The 16,430-nt window shown below is 45.4% G+C and overlaps 1 protein-coding gene across 2 annotated transcripts in view; it reads left to right on the top strand.

Annotated features, from left to right (window-relative positions):
* RPGRIP1 (RPGR interacting protein 1) overlaps window positions 1-16,430 on the top strand; it is a 57,320-nt gene that overhangs the window by 26,768 nt on the left and 14,122 nt on the right. For both annotated transcript variants that reach the window (XM_056527878.1, XM_056527888.1), the window contains 6 exons: window positions 1,522-1,545; window positions 7,963-8,109; window positions 9,348-9,421; window positions 9,502-9,641; window positions 12,181-12,344; window positions 14,752-15,045. In XM_056527878.1, coding sequence (XP_056383853.1) covers window positions 1,522-1,545; window positions 7,963-8,109; window positions 9,348-9,421; window positions 9,502-9,641; window positions 12,181-12,344; window positions 14,752-15,045 — 843 coding nt within the window. The remainder of the gene's footprint in view (window positions 1-1,521; window positions 1,546-7,962; window positions 8,110-9,347; window positions 9,422-9,501; window positions 9,642-12,180; window positions 12,345-14,751; window positions 15,046-16,430) is intronic.

Genomic DNA, 16,430 nt, shown 5'->3' with positions numbered 1-16,430 from the left:
ACATCCTCCAGCATGACCGGTTTGGGGGTGGGTCAGTAATGGTGTGGGGTGGCATTTCTTTGGGGGGACCGCACAGCCCTCCATGTATTTGCCAGAGGTAGCCTGTCTGCCATTAGGTACCGAGATGAGATCCTCAGACCCCTTGTGAGACCATATGCTGGTACGGTTGGCCCTGGGTTCCTCCTAATGCAAGACAATGCTAGACCTCATGTGGCTGGAGTGTGTCAGTAGTTCCTGCAAGAGGAAGGCATTGTTGCTATGGACTGACCCACCCGTTCCCCAGACCTGAATCCGACTGAACACATCTGTAACATCATGTCTCACTCCATCCACCAATGCCACAATGCACCACAGACTGTCCAGAAGTTGGTGGACACCTCATCAGGAGCATGCCCAGGTGTTGTAGGGAGGTCATACAGGCACGTAGAGGCCACACACACTACTGAGCCTCATTTTGACTTGTTTTAAGGACATTACCTCAGTATCGATCAGCCTGTAGTGTGGTTTTCCACTTTTATTTTGAGTGTGACTCCATATCCAGACCACCATGGGTTGATAAATTTGATTTCCATTGATAATTTTTGTGTGATTTTGTTGTCAGCACATTCAACTATGTAAAGACGAAAGTATTTCATGTGATTAGTTCCTTCAGATCTAGGATATGCTATCTTAGTGTTCCCTTTATTTTTTTGAGCACTGTATATAAAATGATGTATTTTATTTTCCGCGTGTACTTTTTTCTGTAATTGGCAAAAAAGGCCATGGGGAAGATTTATCAAAACCTGTGTATAGGAAGTTGACCAGTTGCCGATAACAACCAATCAAATCGTGTTTTTCAGTGTCCTTTTTAAACATTAAAGAAGTGATCTGATTTGTTGCTATGGGCAACTGGTATACTTTTCATCTGCACAGATTTTGATTAATCTTTCCCTCATATTTTTGAGGCCTTTTTTCGCGGATTATGGACGAAAATGTGCATGTAAAATAAAATATGTCAGTACATTTTAGGTGTCATAACTTAGTCTTACTCATTTGTTCATGGAGCCTACATGTTGACCAAATGATCATGAGAACCTGTAAGGCCTTCTTTACAGATATCAGCCGTCCGTCTGGCTTTCATCGGAGGGAAACTGAACCCATTCATTTGAATGGGACAGTTCAGAATCATCCGGCTTCTCAGTTCTGACGCCGGATGGTTGAACTTGCCGCACTCGCATGGAACAGGAGTTCAGAAAAAATGGATGCCAGATGCTACACAACTGATGACAACTGATGCATGTTGTCATCAGTTGTGGCATCAGTTGCATCGAGATTTAGGCTGGGATTATGTATACCGAACACCGCACATATGTAATCCTAGCCTAATAAAAGCTACAGAAATAAATAAATAAAGTCTACTTTTTAATTACAACACCGACATCAATGAATATTATGGATAAATTGTTACTATTAAACTTATTTAACTTATTTCATGTTTTTTATGTGCATCTCAATTTATTTCATTTCTTTTATTCATGCCAGTCTTATGAGACAGAGTTGCAAGAGGTATGTTACATTTACTTGCTACACTAACAAAAACGTGCATTTAAAGGGCATTTCCATTTGTGCTGACATTCTTGCTTATGAGTTTTAAGACTGTGCAAACAGTTTATTGTGTTGCTATAATGTATCCAAAATTAAAGAAACAAAATACATTTATTATTGAATTTAAATATCCAAACAACCTATTTCTCTTATAGTAACCTAAAGTATGTGCTTCCATAGTTATGTTTTCATAGTTTTTCTGTGTCATCAGAAAACGACCTATTGTTTAGATCAAGATTTTAATGATAAACTTAATTTTAAAATAATTTGGTGACTCAGAATTCTCTAATAGGGTGTATGAAAGTCAGTCTGTTATACTGGACAACACCGTTTAGGGTTTAAAGGGTTACTCCTATTGTTTAAATCAACTGGTGCCAAAAAGTTAAACAGGTTTGTAAAGAACTTTCTCTGTAGTAAACAGCATCTAATAAGTACTGGAAGGGTTAAATGGGCACTGTCAGATTCAAAAACATTGTTTTACATCTTGGCAAAACATTAACCTTTCTAATATAATTTAAAAGAAAATCTTATTTCTTTTTTATAGAAATCATGGCTTATAAAATCATGGCTTTGTCCAAGCTGAAGCAAAGGCAGGGACAAAGTCCAGTAAGTGAGGGTGGGCTATCACTCCTCTGTCTGATAATACAGTAGAGAGCACACACAGTGGAGTACTATCAGACAGGAGAAAGCACAGAGGAGTACTATCAGACAGGAGAGAGCACAGAGGAGTCCTATCAGACAGGAGAGAGCACAGAGGAGTCCTATCAGAAAGGAGAGAGCACAGAGGAGTCCTATCAGACAGGAGAGAGCACAGAGGAGTCCTATCAGACAGGATAGAGCACAGAGGAGTGCTATCAGACAGGAGAGAGCACAGAGGAGTCCTATCAGACAGGAGAGAGCACAGAGGAGTCCTATCAGACAGGAGAGAGCGCAGAGGAGTACTATCAGACAGGAGAGAGCAAAGAGGAGTACTATCGGACAGGAGAGAGCACAGAGGAGTGCTATCACACAGGAGAGAGCACAGAGGAGTACTATCAGACAGGAGAGAGCACAGAGGAGTCCTATCAGACAGGAGATAGCACAGAGGAGTCCTATCAGACTGGAGAGAGCACAGAGGAGTCCTATCAGACAGGAGAGAGCACAGAGGAGTGCTATCAGACAGGAGGGAACACAAAGGAGTCCTATCAGACAGGAGAGAGCACAGAGGAGTCCTATCAGACAGAAGAGAGCACAGAGGAGTCCTATCAGACAGGAGAGAGCACAGAGGAGTGCTATCACACAGGAGAGAGCACAGAGGAGTACTATCAGACAGGAGAGAGCACAGAGGAGTCCTATCAGACAGGAGATAGCACAGAGGAGTCCTATCAGACTGGAGAGAGCACAGAGGAGTCCTATCAGACAGGAGAGAGCACAGATGAGTACTATCAGACAGGAGAGAGCACAGAGGAGTGCTATCAGACAGGAGGGAACACAAAGGAGTCCTATCAGACAGGAGAGAGCACAGAGGAGTCCTATCAGACAGAAGAGAGCACAGAGGAGTCCTATCAGACAGGAGAGAGCACAGAGGAGTCCTATCAGACAGGAGAGAGCACAGAGGAGTCCTATCAGACAGGAGATAGCACAGAGGAGTCCTATCAGACAGGAGATAGCACAGAGGAGTCCTATCAGACTGGAGAGAAGACAGAGGAGTCCTATCAGACAGGAGAGAGCACAGAGGAGTCCTATCAGACAGGAGAGAGCACAGATGAGTACTATCAGACAGGAGAGAGCACAGAGGAGTGCTATCAGACAGGAGAGAACACAAAGGAGTCCTATCAGACAGGAGAGAGCACAGAGGAGTCCTATCAGACAGAAGAGAGCACTGGGGAGTCCTATCAGACAGGAGAGAGCACAGAGGAGTCCTATCAGACAGGAGAGAGCACAGAGGAGTCCTATCAGAAAGGAGAGAGCACAGAGGAGTCATATCAGAAAGGAGAGAGCACAGAGGAGTCCTATCAGACAAGAGAGCACAGAGGAGTCCTATCAGACAGGAGAGAGCACAGAGGAGTCCTATCAGACAGGAGAGAGCACAGAGGAGTCCTATCAGACAGGAGATAGCACAGAGGAGTCCTATCAGACAGGAGATAGCACAGAGGAGTCCTATCAGACTGGAGAGAACACATAGGAGTCCTATCAGACAGGAGAGAGCACAGAGGAGTCCTATCAGACAGGAGAGAACACAGATGAGTACTATCAGACAGGAGAGAGCACAGAGGAGTTGTCACGATTCGGCTTACAGGTAGTGGATCCTCTGTGTCAGCGAGGGATTGGCGTGGACCGTGCTAGTGGACCGGTTCTAAGAGGCTACTGGTGTTCACCAGAGCCCGCCGCAAAGCGGGATGGTCTTGCTGCGGCAGTAGCAACCAGGTCGTATCCACTAGCAACGGCTCAACCTCGCTGACTGCTGAGAAGGCGTGGGACAGAAGGACTAGGCAGAGGCAAGGTCAGACGTAGCAGAAGGTCGGGGCAGGCGGCAAGGTTCGTAGTCAAGATGGATAGCAGAAGTTCAGGTAACACAGGCTTTGGACACACTAAACGCTTTCACTGGCACAAGGCAACAAGATCCGGCAAGGGAGTGCAGGGGCAGTGAGCAGATATAGTCTGGGAGCAGGTGGAAGCCAATTAAGCTAATTGGGCCAGGCACCAATCATTGGTGCACTGGCCCTTTAAGTCTCAGAGAGCTGGCGCGCGCGCGCCCTAGAGAGCGGAGCCGCGCGCGCCAGCACATGACAGCAGGGGACCGGGACGGGTGAGTGACCTGGGATGCGATTCGCGAGCGGGCGCGTCCCGCTGTGCGAATCGCATCCCCGACGGCCATGACAGTGCAGCGCTCTCGGTCAGCGGGACTGACCGGGACGCTGCAGGGAGAGAGACGCCGTGAGCGCTCCGGGGAGGAGCGGGGACCCGGAGCGCTAGGCGTAACAGTACCCCCCCCCCCCTTAGGTCTCCCCTTTTCTTTGTCCGGTAACTGCCTCCCCTGGGATGAGGACACCGGGAAAGAATGGAGGGTTTCCTCAACGGCAGGCAGTACAGCAGGAGTGGGAATGGGGAGGGAGGGCAGAGGGCGAAGCCTGGCACGGGGCAGTGTGTCACCAGGACGGGGGCCATGAGGAGGCACTGAGGCTTGCCTGACGGGACTGGGAGGGGGGGAGAGGCACTTCCTATGGCAGGCAGAGTCCCAGTTCTTGATCTCCCCGGTGGTCCAATCAAGGGTGGGAGAATGAAGCCGGAGCCATGGCAGACCGAGGAGGACCTCAGAGGTACAGTTGGGAAGGACGAATAACTCAATCCTTTCGTGGTGGGGTCCAATACACATCAGGAGGGGTTCTGTGCGGTAACGCACGGTGCAATCCAATCTGACTCCGTTGACCGCGGAAATGTAGAGCGGCTTGACGAGACGGGTCACCGGGATGCGGAATTTATTCACAAAAGACTCCAAAATAAAATTCCCAGAGGCACCAGAGTCCAAGCAGGCCACGGCTGAGAGGGAGGAGTTGGCTGAAGGAGAAATCCGCACGGGCACCATGAGACGTGGAGAAGCAGACTTAGAACCAAGAGACGCCACACCCACGTGAGCTGGGTGCGTGCGTGCGTTTCCAAGACGTGGAGGACGGATAGGGCAATCCACCAAGAAATGCTCGGTACTGGCACAGTACAGACAGAGATTTTCTTCCCTACGGCGATTCCTCTCTTCCTGGGTCAGGCGAGACCGATCCACTTGCATGGCCTCCTCGGCGGGAGGCCCAGGCGTAGACTGCAAAGGATGCTGTGGGAGAGGTGCCCAGAGATCTAAGTCTTTTTCCTGGCGGAGCTCCTGATGTCTCTCAGAAAAACGCATGTCAATGCGGGTGGCCAAATGGATAAGTTCTTGCAGGTTGGCAGGAATCTCTCGTGCGGCCAGCACATCCTTGATGCGACTGGATAGGCCTTTTTTAAAGGTCGCGCAGAGAGCCTCGTTATTCCATGATAATTCGGAAGCAAGAGTACGAAATTGGATGGCGTACTCGCCCACTGAAGAATTACCCTGGACCAGGTTCAGCAGGGCAGTCTCGGCAGAAGAAGCTCGGGCTGGCTCCTCGAAGACACTACGGACCTCAGCGAAGAAGGACTGGACTGTGGCTGTGGCAGGATCATTGCGGTCCCAGAGCGGTGTGGCCCAAGACAAGGCCTTTCCTGAAAGAAGGCTCACTACGAACGCCACCTTAGACCATTCTGTAGGAAACAAGTCCGACAACATCTCCATATGCAGGGAACACTGAGACAAAAATCCACGGCAGAGTCTGGAGTCCCCATCAAATTTGTCCGGCAGGGACAAGCGGAGGCTAGGAGCGGCCACTCGCTGCGGAGGAGGTGCAGGAGCTGGCGGAGGAGATGGTTGCTGCTGTAGCAGAGGCAGAAGTTGCTGTAACGTGGCGGTCAACTGCGACAGCTGCTGTCCTTGTTGGGCAATTTGCTGCGATTGCTGAGCGACCACCGTGGTAAGGTCAGCGAGACTTGGCATCGGCACCTCAGCGGGATCCATGGCCGGATCTACTGTCACGATTCGGCTTACAGGTAGTGGATCCTCTGTGTCAGCGAGGGATTGGCGTGGACCGTGCTAGTGGACCGGTTCTAAGAGGCTACTGGTGTTCACCAGAGCCCGCCGCAAAGCGGGATGGTCTTGCTGCGGCAGTAGCAACCAGGTCGTATCCACTAGCAACGGCTCAACCTCGCTGACTGCTGAGAAGGCGTGGGACAGAAGGACTAGGCAGAGGCAAGGTCAGACGTAGCAGAAGGTCGGGGCAGGCGGCAAGGTTCGTAGTCAAGATGGATAGCAGAAGTTCAGGTAACACAGGCTTTGGACACACTAAACGCTTTCACTGGCACAAGGCAACAAGATCCGGCAAGGGAGTGCAGGGGCAGTGAGCAGATATAGTCTGGGAGCAGGTGGAAGCCAATTAAGCTAATTGGGCCAGGCACCAATCATTGGTGCACTGGCCCTTTAAGTCTCAGAGAGCTGGCGCGCGCGCGCGCCCTAGAGAGCGGAGCCACGCGCGCCAGCACATGACAGCAGGGGACCGGGACGGGTGAGTGACCTGGGATGCGATTCGCGAGCGGGCGCGTCCCGCTGTGCGAATCGCATCCCCGACGGCCATGACAGTGCAGCGCTCTCGGTCAGCGGGACTGACCGAGGCGCTGCAGGGAGAGAGACGCCGTGAGCGCTCCGGGGAGGAGCGGGGACCCGGAGCGCTAGGCGTAACAGGAGTGCTATCAGACAGGAGAGAACACAGAGGAGTCCTATCAGACAGGAGAGAGCACAGAGGAGTCCTACCAGACAGGAGAGAGCACAGAGGAGTCCTATCAGACAGGAGATAGCACAGAGGAGTCCTATCAGACTGGAGAGAGCACAGAGGAGTCCTATCAGACAGGAGAGAGCACAGTTGAGTCCTATCAGACAGGAGAGAACACAGACGAGTACTATCAGACAGGAGAGAGCACAGAGGAGTGCTATCAGACAGGAGAGAGCACAGAGGAGTGCTATCAGACAGGAGAGAACACAGAGGAGTCCTATCAGACAGGAGAGAGCACAGAGGAGTCCTATCAGACAGGAGAGAGCACAGAGGAGTCCTATCAGACAGGAGATAGCACAGAGGAGTCCTATCAGACTGGAGAGAGCACAGAGGAGTCCTATCAGACAGGAGAGAGCACAGAGGAGTCCTATCAGACAGGAGAGAGCACAGTTGAGTCCTATCAGACAGGAGAGAGCACAGAGGAGCGCTAGCCCACCCTCACTTACTGAACTTTGTCAATACCTGCGCTTCAGCTTGGATAAAGGCATGGTTTAATAAGCCATGATTTCTATAAAAAAGAAATAACATTTTCTTATGAAGTATATTAGAAAGGTTAATGTTTTGCCAAGATGTACAACATATAGAAAGTGTTGTATCTGACAGTGCCCATTTAAGATTCTAAAATAAAAGTAATTTACAAATCTGTTTAACTTTCTTGCACCAGTTGATTTGAAAACAGCTCAATCCCTGTTTTGTTGTTATTGAACTTTGTGTTACTTCTTGTTACTTTTTATGTTACTTACTTATTTTATAGCTAAAGCATATGTTGGGAGTTACTACAGTATGGTACATGGTATTGAAAAGGTACTATGATAGAATACTGGATGGCTTGTTTTTGTTTTGTTTTTTTTAAATAGATGCCATTTGAAAATCTGTACAACTTTCTGGCTCCAGTTGATTTGAAAACAATTTTATTTTTGCAGAATATCTCTTTAAGTAATAAAGGCAAGTGTCTTACTGAGCAATAACTAAATGTCAGCTCATTCATTTGTACTTTTCCTTATGATAGAAGCAAAAGTCATTGACTCTCAGTCATGAAGCCGTGTTGGCTCAGTTAGAGAACCTCAGCTCACAACTGAAAGAGGAAAGAGGGAAGGTGCTGGCAATGGAGATGGATCAGCAGAACATTGCAAACCTTCAGAAGTCACTTCTTGAGGTAAATAAAGAAAATCAGTAGATAAGAACCATTATATGGAAATGAAAAAAAACTTTTACCTGTTTTTTGAAATTGTAGAAAGTTTAAAGGGGTACTCCACTGGAAAACCTTTTTTATTTTTATTTTTTTTATGAACTGGTGCCAGAAAGTTAAACAGATTTGTAAATGACTTCTATTAAAAAATCTTAATCCCTCCAGTACTTATCAGCTGCTGTTATGATCCACAGGAAGTTCATAGCAGAATAGGTTTTCTATGGGGATTTTCTCCTACTCTGGACAGTTCCTAAAATGGACAGAGGTGTCAACAGAGAGCACTGTGGTCAAGCAGAAAGGATCTGTGGATCATACAGCAGCTGATAAATACTGGAAGGATTAAGATTTTTTAATAGAAGTAATTTACAAATCTAATTAACTTTCTGGCACCAGTTGATTTAAAAAAAAAAAGTTTTTAAGTGGAGTACTTTAAAGCCCTTTTACAAAAACTATTGACTTTTCAAAATATTTTATCAGTCGGGGTCTGGGTGTTCAGACCCCCACCGATCATTAGAATGAGCACCTTTCTCCGTGGCTCAGTGCAATCTTCATCTCACTGCAGGACCTCTATAGACCTTTGTCTCCTGCAATAATCTGGCAATGAAATACCCTTCTGCGGACTCTTTCTAAAGATAACTGGGGGACTGAACACTAGACCCCAACCAATCAAAATTATTGACATGTCTCTGTAACGTGTAAAAATTTTTGCAAATTACAAGGACACTTTAAAGGGGTTTTCCAGTTTTGATTTAAAAGAAAAAAACTAAATACATTTAATTTAAATAGGGGGAATCCTTTTTCTGTAAGAATGCATTGAAATACCGTACTAGCACCCTTCCTATTTAAAATGTGTACTTTCCCATTAGTCACTGTAAAGATGGTCTAAATCTAAATTTCATTAGCTAATGTTGTTTCCAGAGTTATTGCTTTAGTGTGCTAGTGCAAAGCCTATGTTTATGCAACGACCAATCGCATCAAGTGAAGCCTTTTCCATAATATCCTATAAGTAGTGACGATAGCGCCATCTAGTGTGCCTATATGATAGTACAATGGGTACATGCTATATCTCGTTCTTCCGTTTCTATACTAACAACTGCATCAGTCTCTTAGACTTTTAATAGATCTAGTGGAACCTCCGCACTTTAAAACCCTACAGATCTGATTGGTCATGTGTTACAGAGAATGTCAGCGCTGTTATATCTTAGTTTCAGGATCGAGTCTGTGATCTTGAGAAGGAGAAAGAACTTCTTAAAGAAAACTATGAGAATCTTCTAAAAAGGTAAAATCCCAAGGAAGAGTTGAGTGACTGATGTTCATAGATGGGTCTGACTGTTAAGGAATATTTGATCTCTTTGTCAGTTCTCTGGACTCAGAACACTTGAACTTGTGGAAAGTAAGAGAGGTTGAGTTGAAGGCACAGGTGACAACGCTGGAGGGACAGCTTCAACGTCATGTCATTGATCTTACGCAAAGCAAGGATCTTCTCCAGCAAGAGACAGGTGGTGAAGCAGAACTAAACACGTAATGGTGAAACTGATAGATATAATACTTAAAGTGTACCTGTCCTATCACAAAAAAATAATTGCTTATATTTGATGCTCACTAGGCCATGCAAATGCTTTACATGTCTTTTTATGTGTCTTGCTTCTGTATTTGGCTCACAAATCCCTCTGTTCTGCTGCTCACTCAATCTGACATCCACTGCTCAGGAAGGGGTGTGTCCGAGGCAAGCACTGACCCTGCCCTCGTTCACCATGCATTCACTTAGTCCCTGTGCTGGGCTTCTTCATCCTTCATCACTGCAGCATGCTCAGTAACCCTCTCCTCGCCGTGTTCAAGCTGCAGTCTGACAAGACAGGAGTGAGCACAAAAGAGTGCTAGTTCTGCCCTCACTTAATAGACTTTGACCCTGCCTGTGCTTAAGTTGAGACAAAGATAATGCTGGAGCTGGGCAGGATTATGTTCTGGGTGGTATGGGGCTCCCTAGTGGTCTTTATTTATGATTTCTATAAAAAGGAGATCATTTTTATATAAAGTATATTAGAAAGTTTCGATAAGGTCAAATTAGATATAAATGTTTGTGCCCATTTAATACTTTTAAATATGTTGCCACATACATTACTATAATATGAAATTATATATATATATGCTCTAAGGCTGGATTAATAAAGACTATTATAATCCTAGGTTTTCATTTACAGGTGATTACATCATAAAATGGTAAACTTTAAACATTATTCCCATCTTAGACACTTATTATCCTAAAAGGAATTCGTAACATATATATTTATTCATCCTAATTTGCAAGGATAATTTGAAGTATTTATGACTTATGATTTATTTTAATGGGTCCCTGGAGAACAGCTAATCATTAGAATGGCCCATGAACCACCCCCATCCCCCAAATTCAGTAACAGAGCATTTAAAAAAAGGGGTTAGCAAACCCTTTAGGAGGATTAGTCATGGCAGACCCTTTTAATCTAAATACAGTGGTCCCTCAACGTACGATGGTAATCCGTTCCAAATGACCAATCGTTTGTTGAAACCATCCTTTGTTGAGGGATCCGTGCAATGTAAAGAATAGGAAGTTGTACTCACCTGTCCCCGCCGCTCCGGACCGTCACCAGTGGTCACCGCTGCCCTGGATGTTGCGCTCCATCGCTGTCACCGCATCCCCGTGGTGTCCCTGTGGTGTCCCCGCCGCTCCGGAACGTCTCTGCTGCCCGGGTACGTCGCTCTCACGTCGCCGTCATCACGTCACTACGCACGCCGCTCCTATTGGATGACGGGACAGCGTGCGCAGCAATGTGATGACGATGATGGAGATCGCTGGCGATGGAGGGGATCCCAAAGAGGATCCCCGAGGACAGGTAAGAGACCATCACCGGAGCACACGGGGCACCGTAAACGGCTATCCGATGGCAGCTGAAGCAGTCTGCGCTACCAGATAGCCGTTTATGCGATGGCCCCTACATAAAAAAGCATTGTATGTTGATGCTGCCTTCAACATACGATGGCCTCTGAGAGGCCATCGCATGTTGAAATTATCGTATGTCGGAGCCATCATAGGTCGGGCATACTATGTCAGCAGATGCAAAAAAATGCCACGAACCTCCATCCAGGGCTCCTCGATATATATATATATATATATATATATATATATATATATAAGATTTATATCCAGTGTGCCTTATGTAAAGTAACTGCAATACTATGTGAATGCACCCCCAACCCCCCTCCATCACTTAATATGTATACGTGTGTACAGCACAAATCCAGCCTTAGGGTTTTTTGTTTTAGGTTGCATATTTTGCTGCGTATTTGCTGCTGCATATTTTCCTACCAATTGAAGATGGGTAGCACAATAAGCTACGTATTTTGGTAGGAAAATACGCAGCAGCAAATACGCAGAAAAATACGGAATGAGAGAACTAAAAGGACATAACTTGCTAAGCACATACAACGGACTCAGGCATTCTATGCCTATCTATCTTTCTGGACATCTGATAAGTGATCTGTGCAAATACTAATTTCAGAAGGTAATGTAATGCTTTATTATTATAGAAAAAAAAACTTTCATGTGATTTTGGTTTCAGTCAGTGGGAAGCTTTTATGTAGTTCAGCCTGAATTATAAGGATAATAAGCAACTAATAAGACACAGCACTTAGCATTCATACATATGAAACTTTCCCCGTACCATGAGTATATGTCTGAATACCAATGAAAAGGTATTGAATTATATACCGCAGCATAGCCACAGCCTTCAATAGACCAAACCAGCTCTACACCAGCCTACTTTTTAGGCTAGGTCAGAATAGCATAGGTCAGTGTTTCCCAAACAGGGTGCCTCCGGCTGTTGCAAGACTACAGCTCTCAGCATGCCCGGACAGCCAACGGCTGTCCGGGCATGCTGGGAGCTGTAGTTTTGCAACAGCTGGAGGCTCCCTGTTTGGGAAACACTGACGTAGGTGCTTTTTCTGCATGGTAATTGTGTTTTTTCTGCTTATTGCAATAACCTTGTGCTGTAACTTTCTCAGAGCAAAACGGTCATCTAAAGCAAGTTATATCTCAGCTTCAGTCTCAGCTCCTTGAGAAGATGCAAGAAATCCATAATCTTCAAGACAAAATATCAGATCTTTTGTTTTTAACAACTGTTAAGAATGTTTCCCAGGAAGAGGACATGAGAAGACAAAAGGCCCAGGTAAAAAAAAATATATATATACTGACCCAGCCATATAAGGGGAGATTTATTAATACCTGTCTGGAGGAAAAGTTGCTGAGTTGCCCATAGCAACCAATCAGATTGCTTCTTTTATTTCTGAAAAGGCCTCTGAAAAATGAAAGAAGCGATCTGATTGGTTGCTATGGGCAACTCAGCAACTTTTCCTCTGGACATGTTTTGATAAATCTCCCCCATAGAGTTAGCACCTTCCTTGCAAAAAAAAAAAAATAATAATAATGGTCGTGCTAATTTGCATAATTAATTATACATGCATGACATCACAGAAAGTCATATAAGGGATACGATACATATGCAGGGGGGGGGGGTGAAATTTTCCTAAATCACACAAACAAAAAAAATCAAATCATTGTATATAAAACTTATTTATTGAACAAAAACGAATAAATTAAAGGAGTTATCCAGGTGAAGGGACCTTTGGCCAATGAATAGTATATAAAAAAAATGTAAAACCTTTACCCACCTCCAGCATTCCAACAGTGCCCCCAGTGTGGCAGTGTCTCGCTTAAATCCCCAAGAAATCCTGTCAGAAATTGTGGCATCGGGGGCCAAGAGTGTCATCCTGCCCCTCAGGGAATCACTGGCCTCGGCGATGTCCTGTCACGCCCAGTAAGGCCTTCTGTGCGGCTCCTCAGTGCAACATCAGGGGTATCACTCGTCAGTCCCGACAGTCACTCGGGCCATGAACCGGTGCAATACCGGCCAGGTGTCATCCCTACATTCAAATAATATGAGTCAAGTGGATTGAACCTAAAAAAAATTTTTTTTTTTAAATGGTGTAACTGTGTTACCAGTCCACCAGTCTCACTTAATATAAAGGAAGAGAAACCTACTTTACTCCGTATGTAAAAATAATACTAATAGCGATGGTTAACTACATCTACAATCTCATATAGTTGCTGACATTTGTGTTAAAGAAAGCAAGAGGGTATTTAACAACTATAAATCTATGGAGGAGATTTATCAAAACCTGTGCAGAGGAAAAGCTGACTAGTTGCCCATAGCAACCAATCAGTTTACTTCTTTTCTTTTTCACAGGCCTCTTTAAAAAAAATCAAGCAATCTGGTTGCTATGGGCAATTGCACCACTCTTTCTCTGCACAGGTTTTGATAAATCTCCCCCATGAGCATATTCACACAAGGGGTGCTGGGATGGCAAAAGCACACTTACAATTCATTTGCATTATGAATTCATCCTTACAAAATATTATAAGCTCTATAACAGTGGTTCTTAACTTGGGTTCGATTGAACCCAAGGGGTTCGGTGAGTCAGTCTCGCGGGTTCGGCGGAGGTCAAGACACACACCCGACTCATATGATTCGTGATGACACGCCCCGCTTGTCAATCATTGGCTGCAGGTGATCATGTCCCACCTAGCAGATCTCAGAGTACTGTTTTATCCTACTGTAAAGGAAGCCTTTGTGGCTCCGATCCTACACGATCGCCTGCATGCGTCCCACGCTGGAACGCACCACTTCCGGCATGGCCTGCCATGACACACTTCCGGTCCCGCGGTGTCTTAAACAGGCTCATCCAGACGGTCCCTCTGACAAGCGGACAGCCTGGATGCACGGACACCGCGGGAACAGGTAGGCACACTGAACCACCACTGATTTCACTCAATGCCTGGGTAACTGTGTCTAGTTCATAGTTAACCCTATCCTTACATTGAATCACAACTGCCTGTATTCAATATTTGTTTATCTGTTCCTATAATCTTTTTTAACCCTATCCCTACCTAGCTACCCCTATCATATTTTATTTTTCCAATTAAGAGGCGTTCGGTGAATGCGCATATGAAACTGGTGGGGTTCAGTACCTCCCACAAGGTTAAAGGGGTAGTCCAGTGGTGAAAAACTTATCCCCTATCCTAAGGATAGGGGATAAGTTTGAGATCGCGGGGGGTCCGACCGCTGGGGCGATCTCTCTGTACGGGGCCCCGGCTCTCCGCCGAGATAGCGGGTGTTGAACCCCGCACGAGGCGGCGGCCGACACGCCCCCTCAATACATCTCAATGGCAGAGCCGGAGATTGCCGAAGGCAGCGCTTCGGCTCTGCCATAGAGTTGTATTGAGGGGGCGTGTCGGCCGCCGCTTCGTGCGGAGGTCGACACGCCCCTTTCCCGCGGGCTGTCGGGGCTCCGTACAGGAGATCGCGGGGGGCCCCAGGGGTCGGACCCCCCGCGATCTGCAACTTATCCCCTATCCTTAAGATAGGCGATAAGTTGTAAACCACTGAGTCACCACTGGACTACTCCTTTAAGAACCACTGCTCTATAATATGCCTGCTTCGTAGAGCTTCTCATAGGAAGGACTTACTATCAAATGCATTGTGCAAGTACAATGATTGATTGTTTTATCTGATGTAGCCAACCAAAGTTGAAGAAACTCAAAAATTGGCAGGAAGAAATGATGGGGAAAATGATCTTTGTGGTGACCGAAGTAAGAAGATAGAAGAGAAGAATAATCCTAGACAACATGATATAGAATCAGATATGGAAACGGGAAATGTCCGAAAAGAGGAGGAAGAGCAGAGAGTCATGGAAGAGAAAATGCAAAGGAGGATACGGGAAATGGAAGCGTCTCATGCCGAGACTATTCTAGAGTTAGAGAAAACCCGTCAGATGCTATCCTTAGAGCACACCATTAACAATGAATTCCAGGTAACATGATAAATAATATTAAAGTAGATTGTTATACAATTGAGAAGGAATAATACGTGTTGCTAAACAATTTTATGTTCCTGGGAGGTTTTGGTGAGGTATAGTGTGTGGAAATTTTTTTTTATAAATCAACTGGTGCCAGAAAGTTAAACAGATTTGTAAATTACTTCTATTTAAAAATCTTAATCCTTCCAGTACTTATCAGCTACTGTATACTACAGAGGAAGTTGAGTTGTTCTTTTCTTTCTGACCACAGTGCTCTCTGCTGACACCTCTGTCCACGTCAGGAACTGTCTAGAGCAGAAGAGATTTGCTCTTCCTGACATGGACTGAGGTGTCAGCAGAGAGCACTGTGGTCAGATAGAAAGGAGATTCAAAAGGAAAAGAACTTCCTCTGTAGTATACAGCAGCTTATAAGTACAGGAAGGATTAAGATTTTTAAATAGAAATAGTTTACAAATCTGTCAGGTCGCCACTTAAGAGCAGCCCCAGGACCTGACAGATGAGGATAACAGGGTTCCTAGTCTGTTATTCTCAGCTCTATGTGATGCCACATCAAATAGAAAAAGAACTTTAAACCAAACTCCCCGTGACTGGAGGGAATGCAGTAGCTTCCAGTGCCACTTGCGCGTCCTCCTCACCAGTCAGGCATGATTTGCAGTGCAAGGAAAGTCATTCTCCTGACCTGTCAAGCCCGGGGCTGCTGGTGATCTAACAGATTCTTTTTGATATGTCCTGCACACTGTTGCAAGATCACAGTACACCATACAGACTCTAATGGGCAATCCTATGGAACTAGCTGAGCAAAACTGATAGACTAAAGGTGCCCATACATATTAGACTGATATTAACAAAAAGAACAAAAACATATAATTGCAGTATAACTGATACAGCTACCATCCTAATAATGTTGTTGGGTGGCTGGGAGTCTAAAGAGAATTTTGATTATGCATTTATGTGCATTAAGCTCCATTTATTACATACACTGAGGTCTTGCATAGTGCAAAGGATTTTTATTGCATATACTGTGCACAATTAAGTGATGCTTTGGTCACATGCTTCTCCTAGCCAATCATTGCAGGTGAAAGTCCCTTGTCAACCTCTCTATCCCAAGAAAAGGGGTGGAGCTAAATCCTAATAGAACCTTGTTTAGCTCTGGGCCTAGCTAGGGCCACATGTGTATCTCCTAGCTAATAGGGATTCAAATATATATGGCTGCAAAGCAATTGTTCACCAGATGATGCAAAGATTATTTAACCATCAGCCTGCTTCTGTCTAATGTGTATGTCCAACATTTCCTCCACTAAGAGGCTTTTGATAATATATTTTAACAATATGTTATCAGTATTTGTGCTAAGAAAAGACCCCCTTATAGTAGATTCGTT

The sequence above is a fragment of the Hyla sarda genome, chromosome 1, assembly GCF_029499605.1.
Source record: "Hyla sarda isolate aHylSar1 chromosome 1, aHylSar1.hap1, whole genome shotgun sequence".
Taxonomy (NCBI): Eukaryota; Metazoa; Chordata; class Amphibia; order Anura; family Hylidae; genus Hyla; species Hyla sarda.
The sequence above is the reverse complement of the archived record's forward strand: the minus strand, read 5'-3'. Positions and strand labels throughout refer to the sequence as shown.